General features: G+C 44.7%; 1 protein-coding gene across 4 annotated transcripts in view; it reads right to left on the bottom strand.

Annotated features, from left to right (window-relative positions):
- Positions 1-24,489, bottom strand: part of TBC1D16 (TBC1 domain family member 16) — a 75,415-nt gene that overhangs the window by 34,762 nt on the left and 16,164 nt on the right. For 3 of the 4 annotated variants that reach the window (XM_084837687.1, XM_084837686.1, XM_084837688.1), the window contains exon 3: positions 23,138-23,765. In XM_084837687.1, the coding sequence (XP_084693813.1) occupies positions 23,138-23,765 (628 nt within the window). Of the gene's footprint in view, positions 1-9,128; positions 9,228-23,137; positions 23,766-24,489 lie in introns of all 4 variants that reach the window. The other variant, XM_084837685.1, reaches the window with a different exon arrangement.

Raw genomic sequence — 24,489 nt, 5'->3', positions numbered from 1 at the left:
TAAGGAAAGTGGAAGGCAAAAGGAAGAGGGGCTGACCAAGGGCAAGATGGATGGATGATATTCTGGAGGTGATGGACTCAACCTTGGGGGAGCTGGGGGTGGCGACGGCCGACAGAAAGCTCTGGCGTGGGCTGGTCCATGACGTCACGAAGAGTCGGAAGTGACTGACCGAATAAACAACAACATCTTTGTTAAGTCTGATATGCTCATGAATTGAGGTTGCAAATTGGCTCCAAAACCCTGGCCAGCAGCTGGTATCTCCATAAAATCTCTCAATTATCAATTTTAGTTTAACCATCAGGGATCGAGGGGCCTCTCTTGTTCCTGAAGATGAGGAGTCACTTTCTGCCTTTTCATGAGTCACTCTTGTCACACAAGTCTTCCATGTGATGATATGATCCTTATAATTCTCTGCTGTTGCCTCAACCTCTTTCTCAAAGTCATCCAGCTCAGTTACTGTAACTTTAATGCCGTGATCAAGCTCATATAGACTCTCTTCCTTTGCTGAGAACTGACTCAAACTTTCTTCAAGCAGAAATATAACTGCATCAGGTTTATTTCACATTCTGGTTTTTTTGGCAACAGTTTAGTTTTGTGTTCTAATTGCAGCCTGTTTGCACTACAGTCTCTCCAGTGCCTTTGCCATTATCATAGAATCATAGAATAGTAGGGTTGGAAGGAGCCTATAAGACCATCCAGTCCAACCCCCTGCTCAATGCAGGAATCCAAGTCAGAGCATCCCCGACAGATGGCTGTCCAGCCTCATCTTGAAGGCCTCCAGTGTGGAAGAGCGCACTACCTCCCTAGGTGATTGGTTCCCGTATTGCTCTAACAGTCAGGATGTTTTTCCTGATGTTCAGCCGGAATCTGGTTTCCTGTAACTTGAACCATTATTCCATGTCCTGCTCTCTGGGATGATTGAGAAGAGATCCTGGCCTTCTTCTCTGTGACAACCTTTCAAGTACTTGAACAGCGCTTTCTTATCTCCTCTCGGTCTTCTCTTCTCAAGGCTAAACATACCCAGTTCTTTCAGTCTCTCTTCATAGGGCTTTGTTTCCAGTCCCCTGATCATCTTTGTTGCCCTCCTCTGACCCCTTTCCAGCTTGTCTGCATCCTTCTTAAAGTGCGGTGCCCAGAACTGGACACAGGACTCCAGATGAGGCCTAACCAGTGCTGAGTAGAGGGGAACTAGTACTTCCCGGGATTTGGAAGCTATGCTTCTATTGTTCAGTCGTTCAGTCGTGTCCGACTCTTCGTGACCCCATGGACCATAGCACGCCAGGCCTTCCTGTCCTGCGCTCTCTCCCGGAGCGTGCTCAAGTTATGCTTCTATTAATGCAGCCCAAAATAGCATTTGCCTTTTTTTGCAGCCACATCACATTGTTGGCTCATATTCAGCTTGTGATCGACAACAATTCCAAGATCCTTCTCACTTGTAGTGTTGTTGAGCCAAGTATCCCCCATCTTGTAACTATGCATTTGGTTTCTTTTTCCTAGGTGCAGAACTTGGCATTATCCCTATTAAATGTCATTCTGTTGTTTTCTGCCCAGCGCTCCAGTCTATCAAGATCACTTTGAATTTGTTTCTGTCTTCCATGGTATTAGCTATCCTGCCCAATTTTGAGTCATCTGCAAATTTGATCAGCATTCCCTGCACCTCCTCTTCCAAGTCATTAATAAAAATGTTGAAGAGCACTGGGCCCAGGACTGAGCCCTGCAGTACCCCACTCATTATCTCTCCCCAGTTTGAGAAAGCATTCTTTGAGTCCAGTTCTGTAGCCAACTGTGGATGCACCAGATCGTTGTTGCATCTAGCCCACTTTGAGCTAGTTTGCTCATCAGGAGATCATGGGGCACTTTGTCGAAAGCTTTGCTGAAATCGAGGCCAGTGTGGTATAGTGGCTAGAGTGCTGGACTGGGAGTCGGGAGATCCGGGTTCTGGTCCCCACTCGGCCATGGAAGCTCACTGGGTGACTTTGGGCCAGTCACACACTCTCAGCCCAACCCACCTCACAGGGTTGTTGTTGTGAGGATAAAATGGAGAGGAGGAGGAGTATGTACACCGCCTTGAGTTCCTTGGAGGAAAAAAGGCGGGATATAAATGTAATAAATAAATAAATAAATAAATATGATGTCCACAGCATTCCCACAGTCCACAAGGGAGGTTACCTGATCCAAAAATGAGATCAGATTTGTCTGGCAAGATTTGTACTTGACAAATCCATGTTGGCTTCGTGTAATCACTGCATTGTTTTCAAGGTGCTTCCAGATGGATTGCTTTATCATATGCTCCAGAATTTTCCCAGGGATTGATGTCAGACTGACTGGTCTATAGTTCCCAGGTTCCTCCTTTTTGAAAATAGGGACAACACTAGCCCTCCTCCAATCATCTGGCACTTCCCCCGTCCTCCATGATTTCTCAAAGATAATCGACAGCGATTCTGAGAGCTCTTCTGCCAGTTCCCTTATTACTCTAGGATGCAGTTCATCTGGCTCTGGAGATCTGAACTCATTCAAAGTAATGAGGTGTTCCTTGACCGTATGCCTATCAATCTCAAGCTGCAATCCTGCCCCTTCAGCCTGTACTTTGCCTTTGCCAGGGGGCTCATAGACCCTCTTTTGGGAGAAGACTGAGCCAAAGTAGGAATTGAGCGTTTTTTCTTTTTCTTTGTCATCTGTTATCATTTTGCCATCCTGATTTAATAGTTGAACCAACATTTCTTTCCTCTGTCTTTTACTATGCATGTATCTGAAGAAAGCCTTTTTGTTACTTTTAGCATCCCTCACTAACCTCAGCCCATTCTCAGCTTTAGCCTTCCTGACGCCATCCTTGCAATTCTGTGCTACCTACCTGTACTCTTCCTTTGTAGTTTTGCTTTCCATCCACTTCCTACATGTGTTCTTTTTTGTTTTCAGGTCATCTCTAAGCTTGTTGTGAAGCCACATTGGCTTCTTCTGTTGTCTTCCACCATTTTTTCTTGCTGGAATTGTTTGTAATTGTGCCTTTAGAATTTCCTTTTTTAAAAACTCCCACCCATCTTGGACTCCTTTTCTTGTTAGCTTGCCATGGGACCTTACTTATCATTGTTCTGAGTTTATTAAAATCGGCTTTCATAAATCCAGTCTATGAGTTTGGCTACACTCAGCTTTTGCTTCCCTTAGAACCAGGAACTCAAGTATAACATGGTCTCTTTCCCCCAGAGTTCCTGTAACTGCTACTTGATCCACTAAGTCATGTCTCTTGGTTAGGAACAAGTAAAAGATAGCCAATCCTCTAGTTCCTTCCTCCACTTTCTGTAGGAGGAAGTTATCTGCAACACAAGTCAGGAATTTCTTGGAGGGGCCATGTTTTGCAGAATTTGTCTCCCAACAAATATCGGGGAAATTGAAGTCCCCCATTACTACTACATCATGCTTCCTTGAAACATTGGCAATTTGCTTTTCAAAAGTGTCATCCTTGTCTTCTCCTTGATTGGGTGGCCAGTAGTAGACTCCAACCACCAGGTTCCTTTTATTCTTTGCTCCATTTATTTTAACCCAGATGCTCTCGATAGGGCTACCAAGCTCATCTTCCTGTATTTCTGTGCAGAGATATGTATTTTTGACATATAGTGCAACCCCACCTCCCTGTCTGTTCCTCCTGTTCTTTTTGAACAAGTTATATCCTTCAATTGCTGTATTCCAGTCATGGGAGTCATCCCACCAAGTCTCAGTTGCACCTATCAAGTCATAATTTCCCTCCCGTATTCAAGTTCAAGTTCGTTCTGTTTGTTTCCCATACTCTGGGCATGAGAAGTATACAGACATCAAAGACCATGTGCTTCATAGTCTGGTTGTCTTCCTACATGTTTCTGAAGACTATTATTGGGTGCTATTAGAGCTGTTCTCTCCATTGTGGTGCATGAGCCTTCATCCATTGTTACCCCCAACTTTACGTCTCCCTTCCCCGTAGGATTCAGTTTAAAGCCCTCCTGATAAAGTTCTTCATGCTGTGGCCAAACACATTCTTCCCAGCCTTTGTGAGGTGCAACCGTCCCTTGCCAACAGTCCATCCTCCAGAAAGTATAGCCCGTGGTCTCAGAATCCAAATCTCTCTCGTCAGCACCACCTTCGTAGCCAGTCATTCACCCGGAGTATTTTTCTTTCCCTTTCTATCCCTCTTCTAACTACTGGAAGGATGGATGAGAAAACTATCTGGGCCTCAAAGTTCTTGAGTTCCCCCCCACAAAGCTTCAAAATCTGACGTGATTTCTTTGTAGCTCCGCTTGGCGGTATCATTTGTTCCCACATGGATGAGAAGAAAGGGATACCTGTCAGTGGGCTTTATGAGTGCAGTCACGTCTCTAATCCATCCCCCCAGGAGACAGCATACCTGGTGAGTCCACGGGTCTTCACAACATACTTGGGTTTCGATCCCATGCAGCAAGGAGTCTCCCACTACTACTACTCTTCTCTTCTCCTTGTTGTAGGCCTTGGTTTCATTGCCTCTGCTTGACTGACCTTCAGCCTTTTGCTCGCTCTCATGCAGGTTCCCCTGTAATTCTTCCTCTGCAGGCTGTCCTCCAGTCTCATCCTCAAGTACCTGGAAACGGTTCCATAGCTCCACTGCTTCCACTGGTGCAGAGTGGCTTCTAGTTCTTCTGCTCCTAACTGTCACCCTTTCCAAGGAGTATCCTCTACTGTATTTTTCCTCACCTCAGCATTTTCCTCTTCTGCCTCAGCTTGCTGTTGCTCTTCAAGCTTCTGTTCTTCACTTTGCTGCTGTAGTTCCACCGTTCTGTCCAAGAACTGTTCGTGTTCTCTTATTCCCTGGAGGACTGACACTCGCTGCTCCAGTCCTCTTACTTCTTCTTCCAGTAGTGGGATCAACTTGCACTTGTTGCATGTGTAGGCCATGTTGTTCTCAGGCAAGAAAACAAACATAGCACAGACGCTGCAGGTCACCACCACTAGAGAGTCTTTTCCTTCCATAGTTTCTATTCCCTTTATGTTTCTAGCTTTCTGATTGTACTGGAATAGCCTGTGCTTGGTCCTCTGCTCACTGGCGGTTGAAACAGAGTCCCACTGGTATAGAAGTATGTGTGACAAGAAAAATAAATTAAAAAAAAATGTGTTGTTGTTTTTTAACGTTAGGGGCCTCCCCCTTGACCTCCCCTGCTGAACTCCCCTGGCCAACTCTGGTTTGTTCTCCCTGTGCAATCACTCTGATTGCCTACTCTCTGGGAGCTTGCTTGCTTCTATAGTCCCTAGACCATATGTTCACGACTATGTGTAGTTCTTCCAGGGCTTCAGCACCAACATTTTGCAGATCAGATCCCCAGAGAAATGTTTCTCTAAAATGAGGATTCTGGGGATTTCCCCCCCCCCTTTCTTTTAAAATCAAATTTAAGCAAAGACGAAACAGAGCCTAATTTCTGCTGATACAACTGATTGAGAAGGATGCCCAATTACCACTACCAAACAACATTATATTACTTTCAGTTTCACTTTCCTTAAGAAAACATTAACCCTTTACTGCTTCAACATGGTCCCTTACCAGAGCATGTGCATACATTCACTTGGTAAGCAAGCTCTCTGTATTACCCTGTCGGGTGGAAAGGAGAACTTTACCACTCATGTGCTCCCCAAAATTTCTGATGATGTGCAGAAGCATGGTACAGTTATCTCCACCACTGGCCAGAGCAACACAGATGGACAATATACCAAGTAGTTACATGCTGTTAGAGAGAAGCTTAGCCACGGCAGCTTTCTGTACATGTATGACGCGTTTTGTATTTTTGGTTGGCATCACCTTGGCTAAAGAATCCATTTTGCTCTGGAAAAGGCAGCAAGAGGTTTGAAGGCTTCGACGAACAAAAACACCTTGTATCAAAAATGCCTTGTATGGGAGTGGGGTGGGGTGGAAGAGTACCTAATTGTCTATGGGCCGGTTTGCAAGATCAAACAGCCCAACATGGCTTGTTTAACCCTTGCACAATCCATCACCACCATGTTTGGATGACAAGACAAGCTGCCTGGCAAATTCAAAAGCCATCTAGCACATGCTGCAACCCACCGTGGCTAATTTAAGCCACAGTGAACATGTGAACCAGGTCTATATGTGATTAAATTAACATTACTGATTAAATGTAAAGGAGTTACTCCCATGCAAATGCTTGAGTTCTAGGTCACACACCCCCCACCCTCCAGCCAGATAACCCTCAATGGTACCTTAGAGTAGCTAATTCAGAGCCTTGGCATGAAACATGGTCCAATCCTAAAACATCCCCACCGTGTGACAGATGAACTGATAAAATAAATTCCTGGGTACCCCTTGTGATACATTTTGTTCCACATACATCTGCCCAGCTGTCTTCCATAGCTTGGTTTTTGTAATGCTCAGTTGTTGTGACACATGTATGCATGCCAATTCGTGTACACGTGTGAAGGAGGACACACAGTAACAATGCACACTGTGGTAAGTGGACATCTTTGTGTCACCCATTGTCTGGGGGCACACACAGCTTACTTATATCAGAAGAGCCAAACACGTACATCCACTTCTCCCTCCCCAAGAGCCCTGTGTAGAAATGGCCTGGAGGGTATCCATATTCTGAAGGGGGGGGGGGGAGCCAGATCAAAACTAACACAAGGTTACATTGAAAGGTTTACACCAAAAGAGTGAATGTGGATAGCCAGGATTATCAGATGAGAAGGAAAGGGGAGAGCTAATATATTTTGATTTGATTAAAGCTCTTTTACAAAGCTAGCTGTAAGAAACTCAAGAAAATAAGACATCCATCTTAAAAGGCAAATAAATAATAGTTCCAATAACCCCATCAAGTACTTCTCAAATCATTCAGGTGACATCATATACTACTACTCTGAACAAAACTGCACCTGTGTCCGATCCTCCAGGCACAAATGTCTGGTGTGATGACTTCTTGTAAGATCTTGCAACGGAACCAGAGTTGGATACTAGAGAATTGGGCAGTACATGGAGGAACAACCACAGGAAAGAAATCTGGCACAAATGCCCAGTTCCCAAGTACTGAATGAGTTTCCTTCTGGGGGTGTAAGTAATTGGATGAATCATGTTACCTATCCCCTTCACCTCGGCATGTTAGTTTTCTACATGCAGGTATTCTTCAGCATAGGGGAATATTCTTCCATGTGTCAATCCCTTTCTTATACAACTGCAATCTGGTTTACCACATGATCTGCAATTTATGTGTACTGGCCTTTATGCCCCAGCAAGATCCCATTTGCTTTCCCAGCAATTAGAAAATGCTGCACACATTTTCAAATATTTTTTTTTTTCCTGCAGCCTTAAGGGCTAGAAACTTGTGTCTTTCTGATGAATGAACAGTAAGGGTGGCAGAGGAGTCTGAGGCAGCGACTAAATTTTGCACTACACAAATCAATGGCATGCAAATTTCTAGACCCCTTGCAACAACTTACCATTAAAATGCACATACATCACTCTTTTAAAGCCTTCATGTAAAGGCCATCTATTATCCAGCCTTCCATAGCATCCTATGGGAGAAAAGGAAACCAGTGGATTTTGCATTGTCCTCTATTTGAAGGCATACACACACTCCAGCTCTCTCAATCATTGTCTCTCTGAGGACAGGAGGTCAGAGGCCATGTCCCTAGAGGAGAATATGTTAGCCAATCACAGCGCTGCAGAAGGCACTCGGTTCAGCAATTCGTTTAATCACCAAAAAGCCAGTCTGTCCATGCAACCTTCCTGAGGGAAACTGAAGGGCACAGGTATCGAGATGGGTTACTTACAAGTAGAAGCACAATGACGTGCACCTAGAAGGCAAGAAGGGACATCAGCAACTGTATCTGCCAAAATGAAAGGCAGGCAACAAACACTGTTTAGCCATTAGTCCAGATGACAGCAAGAAAAGCATCATCGTTAGTATCCGCTGGATCCATTGGACTGGGAACCAATGGATCCTTCTGAAGAATAGCAGAAGGTTGGAAAACCCTCTAGTTCCCTGCCATTTAGATTTAGTTGCCTAGTCTTCCTTTGGCTGCCCATAACTGTGCTGAGAAAAGTGTGCCATCTACTGGACACATAAACAGATGACCTCTTGTTGCTAGTTCTTTCAAGGGCACGGCCAAAAGAAAAAAACTGATATGGCCTGGGGGAGGGGGAAATCACCCCCTTAATCTTCACAAATCAAGAGGCCAGCAGAGAACAGGGATGAGCAACACAACTTCAGCCATGGGATGGGCTAGCACACGACTAGCCAGCAACTTCTTGGAACCATGTTGGTTTGTACCCTGGTATTTGGAAACACAGCAGACCGTGCTTCGTTTCAGATAATACTGCCAGATCTATGGAGAGCTGAGTGAAAAGGCCTGGTCCTTGAGCAGACTGGGAGATTTCCAGTCCTCGCCCAGGCACTCTGAGGAAAGAGCCTGTGGGGCAGGAAAGAATTTGAGGCTAAATTAAGCCTGAAACCAGCATGTTCTAGTAATTCATACAAATCAGGCAAATTCACGTGTACGCACTTAATTTATGTATGCAAGTGTTTAGGGCAGCCTTTCCCATCCTGGTGCCCTGCAGTTGTTTTGGACTTCAACTTCCACCAGCCTCAGCCAGCATGGCCAATGGTCAGGAATGCTGGGAGTTGTAGTCCAAAACATCTAAGGGCACCAGGTTGGACAAGGCTGGTTTAGGCTGTTTTGCTAACTAATTTTTCATTTGGCTCGGTGACACACCAATAAGGGAAAGAAGCAGAGACATGGGGATATGTATGGGACAAAAGACGCTGTATGCTGGCACAGTGAGACAGAGATTGAGAGAAATGAACAGAGAACTCTAAGGAATTTAGTCTTATACTTACCCATTAGAAGGCCCAATGACACCACCATATAATTAACTGTGATTTGTTTAGTTAACACTGTCACTATAGTGATGGTGTTTATTCTAGTTTAAAAAATCGTCAGGGATCGAGTGTTGTATTGTTTATTGAAATGGATGGTTTGTTTCGAGATGCTTAGTTTTGAGTATTCATTTTTGTAACAATTTGATAGTTACAGAATATTGTATTTGTATTGGTTGTGGAATCATTCTGAGTGCAGTAACTGCAGACAAGGGGTATATAAATAAACTTGACCATATTATTTCTCACCTATTGTTGAAAGTTCTCCCGTTTTCTCTTGAGGCCACAGGAAGTAATTCCAGGCAAGGTGAGTTCCTTAACCTCACCATTACCGCAAAGGGAAAATGCCTTGTGAGACAAGGAAACCCATGGTTAACATCACTTCAGCAGTGAAAACATGCAGTGTGTACCTTGTACCCTCATCTTCTGAAATGTTACCTCTTAAGTCTAATACATTCAAACTGGGTTATGAAGTCTGCAGATACCATGAGCCATAAAAAAACACAGAATACGCATGTTGCAAAAGCCATAGTTTGTAAACCATGAATGGTCACGACAGTAATAAAAATATAAATGTGTGGGATTAAGACTCTGAACACTATGATAAACCTCTACAATTCCAACAGGAAAATGCTACCAAATCCCTCAAATTATTTCTGGAAAAAAATCCCACATCTCTCTGCTACAGTTGTACAAAATGAAACATCCTCCAGAGATAATAGATACAATCACCACATTTTATAACAGTTCTTAAAAGTATTCACAGGCAAACTTCCCCAAGCTGGTGCCCTCCAGATGTGTGTGACTACAACTCCCAGCAGGATGCCCTCCAGATGTGCTTGGGGAAGGCTGCAGTACGGGATGCATCATCTCAAGGCAAAGTTTTCTGCCCCTTCTATTTGGACAAGCTTTCCTCCTCTTCCCTTTCTTTAATAGGTATGTGTACATAGGCCCAGCATCCCTGATCTGTGGAGGGCTACAAAATTCTACTGGGCTATACAGGACCATGGATGGGGGGGGGAGCTAGTGTGCCACATGGGTACATTAAGCAAGGAAGACAGAGGGGAAGCAGGGGAACAGGAGAGGGATCACCATGCATCCAGACAGCTCATTCCACAGTCCCACTCAGTTCCAGAAGCCCTAACCATATTTGTGGAAGTGGGCTACACTGAAGGGAAACCTGTGACCCTTCATAATTTGACTTCACCTCCATTTCTTACACAGGTTTACTCCAGATATTTCCCAACTTGGGAGAAAAAGAGAGAAATCAATCACTTCCCATTCATAAACTAACTCGCAACCTATGCCAACAATCTGTCAAAAGCCATCACTGCTCTCTTGCCTTGGAGAATAGAGAAGAACCCATATGAAACAGAGCCTACCTAAAATAATCCCCCTGCTGTTTAAACATTTACACAATGCCAGGCAGCTCATATCTCTGACATTTCCTCTTCTGATCCCAGCTCCTTGAAGTGGTTGCTTAAGGCATCACTGCCTCCTTTCTACAAAGCTACTTTTCTTTCACAGCTCTCTGCCAAAGTAGACGACAAAAAACACAATAAAAAAAAATTCTAGCACTCCCAAAACCATATACAGATACTTAGACACAATAGAGGCAATACTAAAAGCATCAACACAATAAAAAGCCAGGTACACGCTATGTCCTATAAAGTCCATCTTCTTGATACCTCATAAATGCACCTTAACTGGAGATGGAGTAGAGGAGAGAAGACTGGAGAGGGACTGCATTTGCACTAATATAGTGAAACCATATAAAGAGTGAGTGAGGATGATTTTGCTGTCATGTTTCCTGATTGTCTTAGTTGTGATCAGTAAGGAATTTCCCTTTGTTAGACTAGTGGTTGACCTTGGGTTTTATCACTTCCCTATGTTGGGAGGAGGAAGCACAATTACTTAGCTTTATCTCCTTACTGGATTATTCTTTGTCCTGCAAGTAGAGCATCATGAAGGCTCACCTTCCCTGTTTCTGATATACCTCTATAATCTGAATGAAATAAGCCTATCTGCTCGCATTGAACTTTTCCACTATTCTACCATACAAAATAATATTTAACTTATAGTATGTACGACAAGCTTTGGACAAAGGAGGACAAGGAGACACTCACCGAATCTGCCTGGTAAAGATATACTATAGAAAGATCAAAACTTTTATGCAGACCTCAATCCATGGGTTCTGTTTTTTTAAAAAAAAAACTTCTCATTTTGGGCCACATACCAAGGATGGGAGCCAAAAAGACTTAAAATACAGTCTCTGGACAGGTCTTATGCTTAGACTTCATTTACAACTTAGGATGCCAAGTATAGTCTTTTAGATGCCACAGGGCTGTTTTTGCTACAAGAGACCAACACAGATAACTTTCTGGAAATGTAATTCATTTTTTATCAATTAATATGGTGGCTGAACAGATGCCAAAACACAGCAGATAACACAATTACATATGTATCTTGTTTTACACCATGGAAGAACACCAGAAAAAGGTTTACATTAGATTGTAGGAGGCTTCAGGTGCAAGCTGCTTTGAATGTTATAAAGTGGGACAAATTTTAAATATAAAACAAAACAAAAAAGTAAATCCCATGCTACCGTTACGCAGCAGAAGCAAAGCCCAATGAGCTGGAATGTCCTGCCCCCATGCTACTCCATCCAATGCATGCCTTTGGCTCATGACCGCTCTTGCCAGTAATTTCATCTCCTGCTTTTTCTGTACAGATCTAAGACGGTGCCAGCCTCTCAGGTGAATTGGCACAACAACATGATGCAACATCCTTTACCCCGTTACAGCCAGCTTTGAAGCCAGTGCCACCCCTCAGACACTTGCATACTCCCTATAATTGCTGAACAAGAAAGCAATTTAATAACCAACTCCCTAGGAAGACATTTAATAGAAAAGGCAAGAAATATGCAAGTGTTGCATCAAGCTAAGCCCTAGAGAAGCTGCCTCTCGAGGACAGCACTTTTTTCTGTACACCCCAAAGCTTTGGTTTCTGAGCTCATGCCATTGCTTTTCTAGAAAGGAAAACACATATTACTAGGACTGTCACTCAAACTAGTCTTAGATCATCATAGGAGCTTCAATTGGACAGTTTGCTAAATATACACAACTCAATATGCAAACAACATTAGAAAGAAGCATGCTTTGTGGCTGGAACCAATTTTTGTATCAGAAAATGGGGCTGTTCACACGACAAGACATTTAACCCATGCGGCCACCATTTTGAATAGGCAACCTCCACTCAGGGCTTGTCGTGTCCTGTGACCCTGGCAAGCAGGAGTTACACAAGTATTGTTTAATCCTCTCGTAACCCACGTTCGCCAGGTTCATACAACACGACAACCCGCAAGTGAGGGTTGCACATCCAAACTGGTGGCTGCAAGCACCACAGCTCATCATGGGTTCAATAATCCACAACAAGCTGTGGTGTGTCGTCTGAACCCAGTCAATGCCTCTAAAATGCCACTTGCAGTTCTTAAGTACTTTTATTCAAAATACTTTAGATGTAATAATTTTAAAACAAAATCAGCTGTCTAAAATCAGCATGGGTCAACGTTTTATTTATTTATTTATTCATTCATTCATTTCATTTCTATACCGCCCAATGGCTGGAGCTCTCTGGGCGGTTCACAAAATTTAAAACCAAAGAGCACACAATAAAACAATACAAAATATATAAAACATCAAAACCACAGTAAACAATACAACCAGAATAAAACCAGAATAAAACCTAGCAGCAATGCAGGGATTTAAAAATACAGATTTAAAACAGCAGAGCTAAAAGTCTAAATAGCTAAAATGTTAAAATGCCTAGGAAAATAAAAAAAAGTCTTCACCTGGCGCTGGAAAGAATACAATGTAGGTGCCAGGTGAACCTCACTAGGGAGCTCATTCCACAGTTAGGATGCCACAGCAGAGAAAGCCCTCCTCCTAGTAGCCACCCGCCTCACTTCCTTTGGCAGGGGCTCACGGAGAAGGGCCGCTGAGGATGATCTTAAGGTCCGGGCAGGCACATATGGGAGGAGGCGATCCTTCAGATAACCTGGCTCCGAGCCGTTAAGGGCTCTGAATGTTAACACCAGCACTTTGAATCGGGCCCGGAAATGGACTGGCAGCCAGTGCAGCTGGAAGAGTACTGGCATAATATGAGCTCATTGGCCAGTCCCTGTTAACAGTCTTGCTGCCCTATTTTGGACCAGCTGAAGTTTCCGGACCATTTTCAAAGGCAGCCCCATGTATAACGCATTGCAGTAATCCAGACGAGAAGTTTTTGAGTTGGGTATTCTTAAAACCAATTACACATCGCAGACCAACTTGTTAAAGATAGAGAGGTAGGTTCTTTTGAACCCAACTCCATGGCTGTTGCTGCTATTTGGTTTTGTATATTTCTGTATTCCACATTCTGTAAAGTGGAACACTTGTTCATGCAACAAACCAGAGGGCCAAGTAGCATCAGGTGGAGAACGAAAAAAATCAAAGGGTGTGGTCACAGCACCACACACAAAAAGCACCCCACGATTACATTACATAACAGAGCTTAGCCTCCAGGCATACAGTAGAAGGAATGAGCTTCGGCTCCCTGTCATATGCACATTTGTGAGCTATCCACAAGCAAGCAGGTTCCTGTTTTGCCAGGATTCCCAGCTGCATGGAGCAGACATGCCTGTGGATCCACATACAGCAGAGACAAAGCCTGCTGCCTTCTGCTGTACATACATGTTTTGTATGTGCAAAGACTGAGCCCTTCTACATGCACAGAACTTTCAGCATTCTGTTTTGCTTGTGTGAATACAATTACCCATTGAAGATCCAAGTCTTTTCACAGCTGCATCCTGTTACTGCAGACAAGTGCTTTGCATGCAATTACAATGTACGCAAACCAGACGGCCAGGCAGCATCAGGAGATGAACCAGAAAACCAAACCATGTGCACATAGCGCCACACAAGAAAAGCACCTCAAGATTATATCATATACACATAGACCAGATCATAGCAAAGATTAACATTGCAAACACACATACACACACACCAGTGCTTGCCTAGCAGATTGAACAGCAGGCCAGGTCAGCACTAAGCACTGAGAAGGTGAGCCCTTTTCTTTCAATTTCAATTAATGCCATAGATTTGTTAGGTATTGCCCAAAAGTGGTGATGCAGCCAGTGAGGGGGAGGGAGGCCCCCCAAAAGGGGGGGGGGACCATGCTGACAAGAAAAGGATCAACCTAAACATGATGGGACAAGGATGATGTACAAACAGAAAACAGGAGCTGCTTCCCACAATGAAGGTCACAGAGGGGAAGGACAATGGTCTCCCAGTGAGCCTTACATTCCCTGTGGCGGTAAAGCCCTCCTTCATCCTGAAATTTCCTAATACAGTCCTAGAATCAAGACAAATATGACTAGAAAACAATGCCTTGGTCCATACATTTAGAACTTTCCCATGCAGAGGAGTTCCATCACGGCTGATGCATGAAAAAAGCAATGTATGAGCGGGATGGTCCACGTGTGGAGACCTGGAATGAGTCATTTCTCCGCACCCACTATCCAAAAGAGCAGGGAGGGATCATGCACATGGGGCAGCCACATGACTGGGGGCTGCATGGAGTGCCCAGCTCATACTTTCAATTCCTCCATGTGACTGCAGCGAGGTCATCTCTCTACACAGGATTATTTGGAGTATATGCACCAGGGCAAAGGAAGGAGAGATATCCTGAGAGAACCTTTATTTGTGCCAACTCACTGATTCTACACACTGAGCGACTATTGTCACACAATTAAATGTATCGAGGTTCTAAATACTTATGCCCCCCTCCCAATGGAGGAGGGCATGGATGTGCTGATGACGTTCCTATCATTAGGAGGTATAACACAAGCACAAATACTGTTTATGCACTTTTTTGCATCTTGAATCTTATACATCTTTGAACCTTACACATTGGCCCAGTTCAGACTCTCTTATCTGTCCAGAGAACTTTTATTATTGGGTGGACTAAAAATATAACAAATGCCTTTTGTCCACACATATAGCACCTCCACGGTGAGCCACAATTAAACCCAGGAAATCTTTCATTAATTATAGTTTCCCAGCTCACCTGAACTAGGAAACTATGGTTACCAACTTTAGAACAAGCCATCTTAAGCTGTGGTTTGAAGTTGGTTTAAGATCCTGGCTTGAGAGGGACAGGGGGAGTGCGACCCTGTTGATTCTCCTGGATCTCTCAGCGGCTTTCGATACCATCGACCATGGTATCCTAATGGATAGGTTGTCTGGGTTGGGAGTTGGAGGTACTGCACTACAGTGGTTCCGCTCCTACTTGGATGGCCGATTCCAGAAGGTGGTGCTGGGGGATTATTGCTCTGTGCCATGGCAATTGTGCCATGGGGTTCCGCAGGGCTCTATTTTATCCCCCATGCTGTTTAACATCTACATGAAACCGCTGGGGGAGGTTATCCGGAGGTGTGGGCTGAGGTGCCATCAATATGCAGATGACACCCAGCTCTACCTCTCTTTCTCATCAAAACCAGGTGAGGCAGTGGCTGTTCTGAATCAGTGCCTGGGCACGGTAATGGACTGGATGAGGGCTAATAAACTGAAACTCAATCCAGACAAGACGGAGGTACTGTTAGTGGGTGGTTCGTCTGCCCGGCTAGGTGATATTCAACCTGTTCTGGAGGGGGTTGCACTCCCCCTAAAGGATCAGGTTCGTAGTTTGGGGGTGCTCTTGGATCCAGAACTGTCACTTGAGGCACAGGTGAACTCAGTGGCACGGAGCACTTTTTATCAGCTTAGGCTGGTATACCAACTACGCCCTTATCTGGACAGAGATAGCCTAGCTACAGTTATCCATGCTCTGATAACTTCTCGTCTGGATTACTGCAATGCGTTATACGTGGGGTTGCCTTTGAAAACGGTCCGGAAACTTCAGCTGGTCCAAAATAGGGCAGCAAGATTGTTAACAGGGACTGGCCTGCGAGCTCATATTACGCCAGTACTCTTCCAGCTGCACTGGCTGTCAGTCCATTTCCGGCACCAAAGTGCTGGTGTTAACATTCAAAGCCCTTAACGGCTTGAGGCCAGGTTACCTGAAGGATCGCCTCCTCCCATATGTGCCTGCCCGGACCTTAAGATCATCCTCAGTGGCCCTTCTCCGTGAGCCCCTGCCAAAGGAAGTGAGGAAGGCTACTAGGAGGAGGGCTTTTTCTGCTGTGGCACCCCGGCTCTGGAATGAGCTCCCTAGTGAGGTTCGCCTGGCGCCTACATTGTATTCCATTCAGCGCCAGGTAAAGACCTTTTTATTTTCCCAGGCATTTTAGCTTTCTAAATTTTTATCTTTGCTGTTTTAAATCTGTATTTTAAACTCCTGTACTGCTGCTAGGTTTTATTGTGGTTGTATTGTTATATTGTGGTTTTAATGTTCTATATATTTTAAATTGTTTTATTGTGTGTTGTTTGGTTTTAATTTTTGTGAACCGCCCAGAGAGGTTCGGCTATTGGGCAGTATAGAAATGAAATGAAATAAATAAATAAATAAATAAATTGTTCGGGAATTGGTAACTATAGTTGCCTACTTTAGGTGAGCTGGGAGATTAAGTTTAATGAGAGATTTAATTGCAGCCAGCCATGAAGGGAGGAGGAAAGGGGCTGCGTGTGTGGGCAAAGGGCTTGTTCGTATCTTGACTCAGTAAGCAGACATGATAATCTGAATGAGGCCATTATTTCATGTTTTCTTTATATTGCAAATTACCCAAATATAGCAGGAACAGAGTCTTCTGCTGAATAAACACCCTTCTTGACAGAAGCCATTTTGAAGGCTTCATGTCAGTAACACAGCAATACCCTTTTTTATATTTTCAAATGTGTGGCTCATCTCACCTGGGGTGTATTTCCACCAGCAATTTACTCTGAGCCGGCTGCATGATGAGGTTGTTAGGGATAGATGATGTCGTGGCCATCCAGTGGCCACCCCGAAGCTTATCAGGGAAAAACCAGATTTCCTGAGTCTGCTTAAAGTCCGATTCTTTTCCTTAAGTTGGGTTCTCCCCAGTATAGTTGTTGTATGCCCCAACCCCCGCATTTAGCTTGGGTATGCTAGCTCTGCTCAGGGGTGTGCCTTTCACCATGACCCCAGGCAAGGGGCGTTTCCTCCCATTGTGCTGAATGAGGTTTGCCCTCTGAATGACCACAGAAATTACAGAGATCCCCCTCAACTGAAATGGCACATTTTAAAGGCCAATTCCTTAAGTGCTATTAAGCGTGATCTCGAGGCTCCGATTCATTGTCATAGGAAGTAACCACAGCTTCCTTATAGAGATCCTGTGTGTTAAAATGGGGGCTAGTTTTCATTTTTTCCCCACAATAAACCCATTAGTGTCTCCTCAGAAGTAACTCCCATTGTGGGCAATGAGGCTGGTTTCTGTTTTTGTGTTCTCTCCCCCACCCCAACCTTTCCCAGCACAAACGTATGTGTGTCTACTCGGAAGTAACTCCCACTGTGCTCAATCAGGCTTGCTCCTGAAATGCAGGTGCATCTGGACTTTCAGGGGAAAGGAGAAAGGGGGGGAGAGGGGAGGAAGCCTCTTACTGGTTGAGCAGCCCTTGCAGTCAGATGACATTCACTCCAGCATCCCACCCCCAAACCAGGAAGTATGTTCTGTGAAGCAATTTTTGCTGGTCTGGAGAATCTGCTCATGGAGCTGTGCTCACAGCAAAGCTGATTCCTTTGAAAAAATCCGGTACTCCTTCATTTGCTTCTCTTTCCATTGTCGTGGAAACACGGCTCAGGAAGGCTTGGGATTTAACTATATTAACACACGGCAGATTATAAAGGTGGCAGATCAGTTGCTGCAACTGGTAGAGCCCAAGAAACCATAAATGGCCCTACAAGTCTGGGGAAGGCAAGTAAAACCTTGCTGGAGCACACGGTGAATTTTTGACAGGCCCCTGAACCATATTTTGCAGCTGAACCCTTGGTTAGCCACTAGGGGGCTCACTCAGTGGCAAAACAAAAGGAGGAAGCACGCACTGAATTAAAGATTAGGCACGCAGCAGCGGCCTCCTCTGGGGACTCTGGAGCGCTAAGTAATCAGCACTAAAGAAACAGGGGTAGGGGAGAAACAAGACAAATACACAGCCCCTCACTTCCAGCTCCTCTTTGAGCAAGGAAGAAGCCACCACATGTGGGGTAGGAACACATGTCTTCCTGCCAAGAGGCTACTGGATTGTTGGATGGTGGTTGAAGTGGCAAATGGAACAAGATTTATCTGCAGTCTGCCTGAGGCATGTGTTACACTAGACATCCAGAACGCCTGTTCCTGTGAGGTTTGCCAGCAGCAGACAACAGAATTTGTCCAATTCCAGGCAAAGGAAGCCTTGTAAGTGGAGGGGAGCATAAGCGTACTTAATACTGTAGTGGAGACCTATGGCTGAGTCATTGTGTTTAATTTTTAAAAGGCCTAGTAAATGACATTTCTCAAAGCCTGCTTTATGAATATGCATAAATCTTGCTGCTGCAATTTTCAGTACATTTACATTTAAATGAACTAAAATACAAGTACACTTTAGTACAAGCTCCCCATGCTAGTAAATGCTGGGACCTGAGGAGAATTGAATGGGTAAATAGCTCCCGTTAGTCACACACATATACATATATACACATTTCCATTATCATGATACATATTACACACAAATATATTCCCATATATTATATATTGGCTCTTTAAAGCAGTAAAACCCATCGAACAAAGTTAAAAATAAAAGTAGATTTCCCCTTTCCTAACCTAGGAATCATTTGCGGGACAATTTAAAAACAAATCAGCCAACACCACCAGCTTCAGCCTCCATAATAGAACTATTCCGCAGCTTCACATGAGAAATTAATACCGGCAACAGCTTGCATGCGCATGCTGGGGGGAGGGGTTATTGGGAGCTCTTTCAGCACAAGAGGTTCTAGGTTTGAAATTATATGAACTTCCATCTTTCCCCCTCTATTAGACTGGAGGGGAAGGGTGGGAGCACTTCAAACAACTGCAATGAAAAGAGGTCTCTAATTCTGGCTTGATTTGTTTGCATTTTCTATACTGGTTCCTGTGCAGTGCCAACACTACAGTCCCAAAGATGGGGATTCTCAGAAATTCAATTGGACGATGACTGTTTGATCAATATGCCAGCTTCCTTGCCAATCAGGAACTGATGCACAAAGGGCAGATGGGGGGAGGAAGCCACTTATTTATGTATTATTTATTTATTGCATTTTTATACCGCGCAAAAGCCGAAGCTCTCTGGGCAGTTCACAATAATTTAAACAATAACACACAACAATTAAAATGATATTTCACTTCTAGATATATTGAAGATGCTCCTCAGTATGTCGGGCAGGACCCTCCCTTGGCTGAATTTTAAACTACAAGGATAATCATCCTGCCCAACTTTACTGGAGTTCCCATATGTCATATTCAAGGCCCAAACAATCACAAAATGTTGAGAACCTGTGCCAACTTGCAAGAGAACAATCCAGAATTCATCTGTATGGGCAGCATCCACTACAGCTGTTACACCCCTGCTAGTTCCACTACGCTTGCAGAACCTACCATTAGCGCAACAGGAACAAGCACTTCTTAAAGCAATCCCGGGAACACTTATTCCTGGAATAGGACAGGTCAGTGACACTCCCTTCTGCGAGCTCCACGGATTTGCCCCATTCCAGAAACAATATTTCCGCTCTTTCCGCTTGCTTCCGCAACCACTAGCTTCCTGTCGCACTAGTGGTGGATCCTGCTAGCATGGGGGCAGCATTAGATTTGTTGTTGTTGTTCAGTCCTTCAGTCGTGTCCGACTCTTCGTGACCCCAACAGCATTAGATACTGCTCATTATTTTTGTGTCCTTAAAAAAAAAATTCTTAACACTCTTGAAACAGAAATAAAAGCAAATATTAGACACATTAGATCTGGAATTTGACATTGCACCCTGAAAGGTGCAATGACCTCTGCAACCATTGTGCAAAGCAAAAAAAGTCATGGAACCCTTAACACATGCAAGAGTCTTATCTTCTATTCTGACCTGCCCCTTCTTGCAAATATGCAGACAGCTATACAGCTTGAAAGGAGTCTGCATTTCTGTTGACACCCTCTATTGAAAAATAGTTGGAGAGCCTTACACGTAGGCCATTAGGGCTTTCAATGCAGCCAATTTCTCTGGTAGGTTTATTGGCTTTGTAAAGCAATTATGCTATTTTACTTTGTTTTATTAATTATTTTATGGAAGGATAAGACTATCAATGGTTACTAATCACAATGGTTATCTGTTTCCTGTAGCATCGGAGGTAATATGCTTCTGAATAACTGCTGTTCGGGAACACAAGGGGACGGTCCTATTGTGTTCATGTCCTGATTGTGGGCTTCCCACAGACATCTGGCTGGACACTGTGGGAACAGAATGCTGGACTAGATGGGCCTTTGGTCTGATCCAGCGCAGCTCTTAAGTTCTGAAACCACTTTGTATACTTTAGAAAAGAGGCCCAGAACTGTTTTAAGTAAATAAAATAGCTCTCCCAACCTCCCCATCCCATAGTTAGCAAGACCTCAGCATATTCCTCTAAACACCCTGCTCTTAAACATGTTTACTAAGAAGTATGACCCACTGATTTTAATCGTTTCCAAGCAAGCATGCAGTGGACTGCGACAAGATAAATCCTTGACACTTGAAACCCTATTATCCAATAAACCACAACCCACGGGCTGTGGATGCTCTCTGTTGCCAAATAAGCACCTAAAAGCATACGAGATCTCAGAAAAATTCCAGGTGGTAACAGGTTTTTTTTTTCAAACAGTTTTCCCTAGTTGTACATTCTTCCCTATAAGCTATTTTGCAGTATAACGTAAAGGCCACATGAGGGCACCCTCCCCTCACCATGAACGTGAATGACACACAAGCAGGCTAATGCGTCCCACTGCGCTAAATTGGAGAATTGTGGCTTCAGTCACATTCTACTGATAAAGCATAAATCTTCCCCCTAGAAAAGCAGATTTTCAGTTCATCACCGTACGGCAAATTATATTAGAAGTAGATTTCAGTGCCAAGCCACTGCACAACAGCTGAGGACTGGAAAGCAGAGAGACTTCAGCTAAGCAGTTTATAAACCTGGCAGCCTAAATCACATACATAAACCTAAACTATGAGAACTTATCCTGAGTATTGAAACAGACTGTTAGCATGTCCTTTCATTCCTCTTTCAGGCAGGCAGAGGTTACCCCGGATACAAAGGGCATCATACATACCCCCAAATACCCCCAAACTGAATTAAGATCAACAGCTAGAAATTGTTCCCCCCATGACACCGGTGAAACATGTTTGAGATGCAGCTGCATTAAGATACATATTTAAGCAATACCTTTGTAACGACACCTGCATAGCAGAGGGTACCCCAGAACAAGCAGAGTCTACAGGTGACCAAATGTGATCTCCTTTCTAGTGGCTATTGCCAACAGAAGAATATTTAAGGCTGTCACTAGAGCTGAATGGCTAGTGAGATTCAGGATTTCCACCTCAACAAGATAGACTTTGGGTGCAATCCTATGCATGCTGAGACAGGAAAGAGTCCTACAATTCCCAGCATTCCCCAGCCTGCAGGGGAATGGCTGGGGAACACTGGGAGTTGTACGACTTTTTTCTGTCTAAACATGCATATGATTGTATCCTTAGCCTGCAGTCCTACATATGGATACACAATCCTATACTTCCATGGGAGTAAGTCCCACTGAAGTCAATAGCATTTACTTCTGAGTAAACATGCCTAAGATTAATTCATTCATCACATTTCTATACAACCCAGTAGTCAAAGCTTTCTGTGTGGTTCATAGCATGATAAAATATAACATAAACCCTTTAACAAGCAAAAATTTAAAACGGTTTTAAAATTAACTATAAACTACCAAGATCCAACAAAAAACCCTCCAATAACCCATGGGCTGTTGTAGAGTTCTTGGAAGGTTGTTTCCCCCTCTAATAAGCCAAGCCGCCAACGTTCTGATGACACAACAAGCAGTAATTATGAAAATCGTACCCTGTACATATCACTATTTAAATAAGCCACGGTGCTTTATTTTGACCATGTGAGCCAGTCCAGAGGCTCATTTAGAGCCAACAGCCAAACAGGACACACACATACACATACCATATTAAACATTCAACACTCGAAAAGCATCCTCTTGCTTTTCATATGCCCCAGCCACATGCCATTAAGGAAGCCTACCTACAAAGAGGGAAATCTCCTGTCCTCCCAATGAGGGACTCCATAAATAATTCTCAGTGCAATCCGATGTCTACTCAGAAGTAAGCTTCACTGAGTTCAATGGGGCTTACCCCCAGCCAGGTAAGTGTGTACAGGATTGTTTTGCAGCCTTATTAAATAAATACATGACGATCCAGGTAAGGCAAAGCAATAGAGGTAACAGAAGCAGTAATCAACAACATACCAGTAATAAAATTGATGATGTCATCAAACTAAGGAACAAACAAAGAAAAACACACACACAGTGAAGCTGCTGCTGCTCTAGCCTCCAGCTCGCCCCCTGCTGCTCTGCCAGAGAAAAACAATACAACGGGTCGGCTCTGTGACTGCCTACCAGATCACAGATTGGCTGGCTTGGTTCAGCCAATTATCCCATGTGTACCAGCCAGCAAACTGAGCAAAGGTAGAGTAAAGGAAAGCTACTGCATTTGCGCTGGATGCTGGGCCCCTCAACATCGCCCAGAATGGCCCCCCTGCCTTGGAAAGGAAGGGGCAGCCTGTCACTGGCTGATTTAGGCTAGGACTCCCAGCCAAGCAGCATTTTTTTAAAGTCCCTTGTCCAAGGGAACGCACCCTCCAGGAAGCCTTTCCTTACAGGGGAAAGGATTTGCGCACGTGCGCCAACTAACATAGTTATGAAATGCCACTGTCGCCAGGACCAGGAGATCCTTCCTGGGCCTGCAGCAGGAGCGCAGCAGCCACCAGCAGGATAGAAAAAGGTGGTGCAATTGAAGAAGCTGGTGTGTGCTGTGCCACAGAGGTTTTATTTTTAAAAAAGATGGGAGGGGTTGGCAGTGGCAGAGCAGTGCACACCCTGCCCTCTGATTGGCACCACCCCTGTGCCCCTCAACTGAGAACTCTGAGCAAATGGTTCTACTACCAGGTGGTTTTGCTCTTGGATTTCCCCCTTTTTACTTTGGCTGTTGCCCTGTAAAGGAACACAAGAACATGAACTCACCTGTTTTCATTCACCAGGAACACAGAGCTGACATTTTCCACGAGTGCTTCACTTATGGGTGAGAGACAAAACGGAGAAGAGAAGGCATCAGAGTCTGAGTCAAACGTGCTGTCTCTGCTAACATCATCGGCAGACAACTCCAAAGAGCCTTCGTCTTCTCCTGTCTCCAGGTGGTCCTCCAGCCCTTCTTCCTCCACTGACTCCTCCAACCGGTTCTGCTCATCCTGAGAACTGATTGTCGATAAGATTCCTGAGTCACTGTGGGCAGGCTGAGCAGAGCTGTGGATGCTGTCTGTTGCCAAGCAACCTTGGGGCAGCTTCTCCCCTTCTTCAGAAGGGGAGCTGATGTGAGCCACATCCCTAACCAGCTGTGACATGGTCAAAATGTCCTCCTCAACCTTTGGGGTCACAGCTCGTTTCTGCTCAGAGGGGGAAGCCTGCATAGGGGCGCCAAAACCCTGAGTGTGGCGGTTACGCTTGCAGGGGGCCTTACGAACGGGGGAGCTTTCTGGCGTGATGTAACGGAGGGCCTCCTCGTCCTGTCTCTGAATACGGGAATTTGGAACCCAGGCCAGGATAAGGGTGGTTCCAAGCAGCTCATCTTTCTCCATGTACAGGCACAGATAGCCTACAAAAAAACACAGTGCCTCAGAATTACAGCCAACCCCCCCCCCACACCCCTCAGCTTGCCAGACTTCAGATGTCCTGCAAGGGTGCCTGGCCCCCCAATTTCCTGCTAGTGCCTGGACCTCCTTCCATCACTCACCTACCTCTTGACCCGATCTTGTGAAAGCTCCAACTTCTTTTCCCCTTCCCCTCCCCACCAGGCCACAGACAACTCCTCACAGCTTTATTCATTCCAGCAACTACTTGGCTGACTGATCTTGTCTCTTGAGGTTGCTTTCTATTGTCCAACTAGCATCCATGACAACCTGGTTTGGAATCCAGCATCAGATTGGTCTTTTTAGCCTTGGCTCTTTGTGTTTTTGCCTTTGCTGTTCCATTTAGCTCGTTCTAAATGTGTTGCAGGGAGCAATCCTGTGGCCACTAGACAGCGGCTAGATGGCCATAGGATATGCTGTTTTCCAGAAACCGACCTCAGAGCCTGTGCTCCAAGGTCGGTTCCCCGAGAACTGACCTCCCCGCACTTCCGTGGAGGTGTGGAACAGCCCTGTCCTCCACGCTCACAAGAGGAGTGCGGAGTGGCCAGAAAGGGGCATGGCTGGGGGCATTATGGGGTGGGGAAGAGCATAATTGCCTGTACGACACATCCTATGTATGGTACAGCAGCCTCCTTCCCCACTCCGTCCTCCTGCAGCTAGACAGCCGCAATCGGCTGTCTAGCCGAACAA

Source organism: Heloderma suspectum, chromosome 2 (genome assembly GCF_057233095.1).
Source record: "Heloderma suspectum isolate Gila_16-S chromosome 2, 16-S_ref, whole genome shotgun sequence".
NCBI classification, from domain to species: Eukaryota; Metazoa; Chordata; class Lepidosauria; order Squamata; family Helodermatidae; genus Heloderma; species Heloderma suspectum.
Note: the sequence above shows the minus strand (reverse complement) of the source record. Positions and strands in the feature narration are given on the sequence as shown.